We start from the raw sequence: 6,076 nt of genomic DNA on the forward strand, positions 1-6,076 counted from the left end.
TCAGAAGCATCTGCAGCATCCTACACCACACTTGGGTGCTCAGAGGACACGCAGTACAGGAGCTAAGACCAAATGAGAGCTGCAGACAGCTCCCAGCAGGGCTCCCCACAGCAAGCCCCAGCGCTGACAGAGCCAGCTTCTCCATCATCAGATCCATAGCAATCGATTCACAAGATTAACATAATCAATATGGACTGCTCCGTGGGGACACAGGCTATGCCAAAGCCACAGGGAAAGAGCTGCGGGCTCATAGGCATCACTTCCCCACTCACACACACACACACACACACACACACACACACAACCACACAGCTGCCTGCTGCAGCTCCTTGGTGGCAGAGCTGCTGCACAAGGAGAGGAGAGGGCAGAGCTCAGGTAAAGCCACCAGGCACTTGGCCTTGAAGGAAGTCCCTGATCAGAGAGAGAGACCCTGCTGAGATGCCCCTGCTCAACACATCCCGCAGAGCAGCCCAGCCAGGACCCCGCTCAAAACACCCTGTCAAACTCAGTCTGGTTGGTAGCTGCAGGGTTCCTGCCCTGGTTTGCTGGCTGCTGGGGCATGTGCCCACCCCTCCTGCGTGGCGGGGCCAGGTACTCAAACATGGACTGGTTGTGGGTGGACAGCATGTTTTTGAGGTCCGAGGGCATGGGGTCTGACCAGAAGAAGTCGTGGTTCAGCGCATCATCGCTGTCGATGCGTTGGGCCGGGTCCAGCACCAGCAGCTTGTCGATGAGGTCGAGTGCATAGGGGTCCTTGACGTAGGCCTTCAGGCGATCCTTCACCTTGCGTTTCTGGCCCTTGGGGAGCTCCAGCTTCTGGTACAGCTCATACTTATCCACATTCGGCCAGACCTGGAAGGGTCAGGAAGGAGAGGTTGGGAGAAGATAGCATCAGCAATGGCTTGAGCGCTCCCTGACACCCTCAGGCAAACAAGCGTGAGGTTTGTGGAGCAAACAATACCATTTTATAACCTCCCAGTCAGCAAACCTCGTTCCCACAGCATGAAGAAGGCAATAAAGAGTGCATTAAGGCCTAAAAACACGCGGACAAGTCAGGACAGAATCCTCCTGCTGTGGGAACAGCACATAGCATGGCACTCCTGAAGATACTCCAGGATTTCTGATTCTCACAAAGAAAAAATCTACTAGAGAATATTAGTTGGCTTGGGCCAACTCCAATATCCAGAAAGGCCAAGGGCAAAACTCTTTGCTAAACAACAACCTGGATGTACGCAGCACCTTTTATTCTAAGAAACTACAGCCTGCTGCAATCACCTGCTCTTATATCAACCTCAATCTGGGAGAGATAAGAGCAGCAAGTGCTTGGGCACAAGAGGAAGCATCTCTGGTTTAAGTAACAGAGGCATCATCCTCCACACTGTGTGCAAAACCACCTGCCCATCTCACCCTGAGTAATTACAGCCTTGGCCAAGATCTCTCCCGGCTCAATCCCCCACCAGAGGGCAGGGCAGACTTCTGTGAAATAAGAAGCTGAGAAAGAGCTGAGAGCTCACACCAGAGCTGAGCTGAAACTACAAATCACAAGCCAGAACTAAAGAGGCTTTCCAAGGTGAAGAGGGCAAAGCACTTGAAACAAACAAACAAAAAACCAGAAAGACAGAGGATGTTTGGGGATTGTGTCTCAGATGAGCACAGAACAGATTCCTACATGTAATGTTCTGTTCTTTCACTCTCTGAGCAACCAGCATACTCTCAGTGCTCAAAAACAAGTACACCGCTCAGTCATCCCAGAAAAGGCCAAATTCACCCTCTCATGTGTAAGGAGATGGCATGAGTCATGGGAGAGCTGGAGTTTACACACAGCACGGATGCTCAGTGTTCAGCTGGACACTCAGCTCCCAGCAGCCTCTCCAGCCTCCCTGCCAGCATACTCCAGTGCTGGGAACACACGACAGCCTACATATAGAAGAGGGAAGAGGACCAGAAGTGCCTTGTGCCAGTCCCTGCCCTCACTGCTGAATTGCAGATCCCACAGCCTGCCCACACTCTCACCTCTGGCGTGATGGATCCGCAGAGCTGGCTAATGAGGGTGAGCTGGTGCTGCTCCGTGTTCCCCTGCATGATGGGGCTGCGGGTCCACATCTCTGCCATGATGCAGCCTCCACCCCAGAGGTCGATGGGGGGCCCGTAGTCACGCTCCCCTAAATAGAGGTGCTCTGTAAGTCACCTGGGATGTGAAGGGAGGAGAAGCCAGCAGCACCCATCACCTCCTACCTAGCAGCAGCTCCGGTGGCCGATACCACAGAGTCACAACACGGTTGGTGTAGCGATTTGGCTGGCTGTTCTTAGCCAGGCTGAAAGCTCGAGCCAGCCCAAAGTCTGCGAGCTTCAGGACTCCGTCCCGCGTGATCAAAACATTTGCAGCTTTCATGTCTCGATGCAAGATCTGTACAAGGACAGACATCAAAAAGTTAAGCCACTGAGTTATCACCTCCTTGGGCACCCAGGTGCCAGCAGGGCACTCCGACTCGGGAGATGAAGGATAAAGTAGAACTTCCCTCCAATCTGTACTACGACATCTCAGACCACGGCACAGATCTGGCCCGTTACCTTGTTCCTGTGGATGTAATAAAGTCCATTCAATAGCATCTGCATAACTTTCTTGATCTCTGAGAGCGTGAACTTGACGTGGGTGTTGCTGAGAAGGCCAGCCAGGTCGTGCTCACAGAAGTCAAACACCAGGTAGATACTTCCCTTGCAGCGGTTGTATGGAGAGGCTACAGGAGAGGCAAGGAGGAACAGTCAGCAAGGGATTTTCAGTCCCATCAGAGCTCCTCCTGACTTCCACCCATCCTCACTCACTAGGTGAAACCTCACGGCAGAGAACATCAAAACAGGGACCCCAGACACCCCGAGATCCTTCAAAAAGAGGTACTAAAATAGCAAAACAAGCAAGTGAAGAACAGGAGATGAGGATCAGAGTGGTGGTAAATATAATGAGAAAGGCAAGGAAAGAGCAAAAAAGTCTTTGAAAGCTTCATTTGTGTGTTGTGCTGCGTGCATAATGGCTCCGGGGTTTCACGCCTACAAACTGCAGCCCATGGGTGCACACACAGCTGCTAGTCAATCACTGCATCAGCATTAGAGGAGGCAGAGGCAAAGACAGACTCACAGGAATACGGTTATTCTAAAATAACATTAGAAAGTGAAGTTCACTGCAATCTCAAATGGTATCTATGAAAACAGACTGACGCAGATCAATATGATTTAAAACCCCAATTTCAATTGCAATTTATGGTCAATAACAGGAAACCTCAAATGAAGCAATCAATTTCAATCTTGTTCCTAGAGCACACGTGCAAAACACCAAAATGAAAGGCTGATTTTCATCAGCTGTGCACAGCAAAACCTGCTGATCAGCAACAACAACTACCAGAAAATGAGGGCTAAGCTCAGCCTGCACAGTAAATGCAGCAGCTCCCCCCTGCACGCCTGAAGGATGCTTTCTAGATTGCACACGCAGTCCTGACAGTGGTGCAGTCCTTCCAACACCTCTTCAACATAAAAAGGGAAAAGCTTGAAGTCTGAGAACAGTAAATGAAACGTTTGTTTTTCACATGAAACTGAGGTCAAAGTAGATTTGAATGAAAACTGGAACAAAATCCAAATGATTTGACACATCGACAAAAATATTTACCTTAGGCATGCCAGAGACATGCAGTCATCACAACTGGTTTAATCACACCAAAAATTAAAAATTAACTTGTTGGTGGTGTTTTTCCTCTTACCTACTGGTTCCAAAAACTGGCAGTAACCTACATTCTATGGAGCAACACCAGGTTCCCAGACCCAGGCCTGAGGTTGCTACCAGTTCAGCATAGAAAACATCAGCAGCAGAAAGGTGCCACTATCAATTTTATTTAACCAAAAAGACTGACTACAGCATGGCAGGCTTTAATATCATCTGTCACTTTCAAAACCGTTTTTGCAGTATAAATCCATACAATAGAAGGATATATAAAAATGAGGAAATGCTTTAAAATGATTTCCCTGGAAACAGAGCCAGGCCAGGTGCATTAAGCACACCAGTCACACAGCAGACGTGCTGCCTTCCCCAGGGACTGCCTGCAGCAACGAGATGGAACAGCAGCTCAGCACAGAGCAACCGAATCACTCACTGTGAAGCTGCAGCACTTCTAATCCAGTCCTCAAAGCCTGGGGGGTTCTGTCATGCACAGAACAAGAGGCTGAGCATGTCTCCAGCTGGAGCTGTCACCAGTACAAAGCTTCACGAGCTGCGTAAGCACATGCAGAAGCACGGCTTCTGCTCCCAATGGCATCAGCACCATAAAGCTGCAAAACCACCACCAGGCAGAAAATCCTCTGCTTCAAATTCTCTCCTGCTGCAGGTTTATTTAAACCCATTCTGGCAGCACACAGACAACGTTCACTGCGATAGCACAGGCACGCTCCAGCAGCACTGACAACAGCTTTTTCCAGCCAAGCTGCAACACAGCAGCATTCATTCAGAATGAGCTTCCACAGATAAGCATGTGGTCATCCCAGATTAAAGACTTGAGTCCATGCTCAGCTGGAAGATCCATCCCCAGTGCTACACAGCAGCCTGCTCAGCCATGAATAAAGACTGAAAACAGACACCCCCTCAGCAAGCAGCCAGCACAAAGGAGACCCCGCCAGCTACCTTTGGTCCTACAGATTTCTATGAGGTTCACCACATTCTCATGCTTGAGCAGCTGGAGGATTTTAATCTCTCGAAGAGCTGTGATGGGGAACTGGAAAGGAGAAGCAAAAGACATGGGTTAGGAGTGCAGCTCACATCTGCCTAGGGAATAGGAGAGATTGGACTGCTACTCCAGCACAGCAGGAGTAGCACTGCAACAACTTATTTAAGAGCAACTGAAACTTCAAAAATATTACAGGGACACCGACAAAACTCAATGGCCATCAGACCACCTTTAGGAGAGGGATTCTGCCACAAGGTGGAGGTGTTTGGTAACACGGACACCCACCCCTCTCCTCCCCCCTCTGAGGACACAGCACGGCCCCAGCTGACCCACAGCACAACCGCCCCACCTCCCACGCTGTGTACTCAAGACCTGGCACGTTACAGCGGTAAACAGTTAAAGAACACACGCTGACGTTCCACGGAGCACCCTCCAATCCGCCATTTCAAAGCGCCACCACTCCTCCCCAAGCCCTCCAACCCAGCCCTTCCCAAGCACAGCACGGTCGCACGCCCACACTTACCCCCTCCTTCTCATTTTCCATCAACACCTTCTTCAGCGCCACCTTTTTGCCCGTCTGTCGGTGCTTGGCTTTGAACACTTCCCTGTAAGGACGAGAAGAGACCCGTGAGCAGGGAAAGCACCGCACGGACGGCCCCGCAGCCCCCAGCCCGGCCGCCCCCAGCACAAAGGCCCCGGCTCAGACCGCGGCCTGGGCCCCACGACGGGGAGGAGCCGCAGGGAACAGGCCCGAGAGGAGCCAAGCCCCGCCGGAAGTGGGCCCGAGGGCCGCAGCGCTCACCCGAAGGTTCCCTGCCCGATTTTGGCGAGCTTCTCGTACTTGGAGACCTCATCGCAGAACGGGCACTCCACCATGTCGTACTGCTTGGCCATGCCGGCCGCCGCCCTCACTTCCGCCCTCCCGCTACGCTACTTCCGGCGCGCCGCCGCGCTGCCTGCCGGGATTTGTAGGCCGCTGTCGGCCGCCATGTTGTCACCCCGGATAAACCTTTCGCGCTTAGGGCCGCTGCCCGAGGCCCGTCGCCGTGACTCATCTCACAGCACAGCCCCCTCAGAGCACAACTCCCGGAGCAGAGTGTCACTGCCGTTGTGTTCAGCAATGGGTAGGACGGGACCCCCAGCCTTTGCCCCAGTGCAACACACACAACAAATGCAGCCACATCCCCCTGCCCGCTCTGTTCGCGTGCAGAACGGCTCGTCTGGGGCTGCTGGCTTCCAAGAGCAGGGAGCACATAGGAAGTGCCACGGCCATGCAGGGACACGGAGGTGGCTCCTGGGGACGAGGCCCTGTGACTGCCGCCAGATCTGGGCCACAGCATCCCCCATAGAAGTGTTCCCACAGGCAAGGC

At 52.4% G+C, this 6,076-nt stretch overlaps 1 protein-coding gene across 1 annotated transcript; it reads right to left on the reverse strand.

Annotated features, from left to right (window-relative positions):
* Positions 1-485: 485 nt before the first annotated feature.
* On the reverse strand, positions 486-5,657 carry CDK9 (cyclin dependent kinase 9). Its single transcript, XM_031601625.2, has 7 exons — positions 5,509-5,657; positions 5,230-5,311; positions 4,664-4,754; positions 2,572-2,738; positions 2,236-2,407; positions 2,014-2,162; positions 486-852 (listed from the first exon to the last, which is right to left on the reverse strand). The coding sequence occupies exons 1-7, from the start codon at positions 5,598-5,600 to the stop codon at positions 487-489; spliced, it is 1,119 nt and encodes a 372-aa protein (XP_031457485.1). The 5' UTR covers positions 5,601-5,657; the 3' UTR covers position 486.
* Positions 5,658-6,076: the final 419 nt, after the last annotated feature.

This window comes from Phasianus colchicus, chromosome 19 (genome assembly GCF_987193195.1).
Source record: "Phasianus colchicus chromosome 19, bPhaCol1.hap1.1, whole genome shotgun sequence".
In the NCBI taxonomy this organism is placed as follows: domain Eukaryota; kingdom Metazoa; phylum Chordata; class Aves; order Galliformes; family Phasianidae; genus Phasianus; species Phasianus colchicus.

What these genes read in the sequence shown, in the direction of transcription:
- CDK9 (XM_031601625.2), bottom strand. Translation starts at nt 5,600, where the DNA reads ATGGCCAAGCAGTACGACATGGTGGAGTGCCCGTTCTGCGATGAGGTC. An exon ending in AGAAATCTGTAGGACCAAAG is followed by an intron (nt 2,739 to 4,663) that starts GTAGCTGGCGGG and finishes CCTCTCCTGTAG; the next exon opens with CCTCTCCATACAACCGCTGC. An exon ending in ATTACATCCACAGGAACAAG is followed by an intron (nt 2,408 to 2,571) that starts GTAACGGGCCAG and finishes GTCCTTGTACAG; the next exon opens with ATCTTGCATCGAGACATGAA.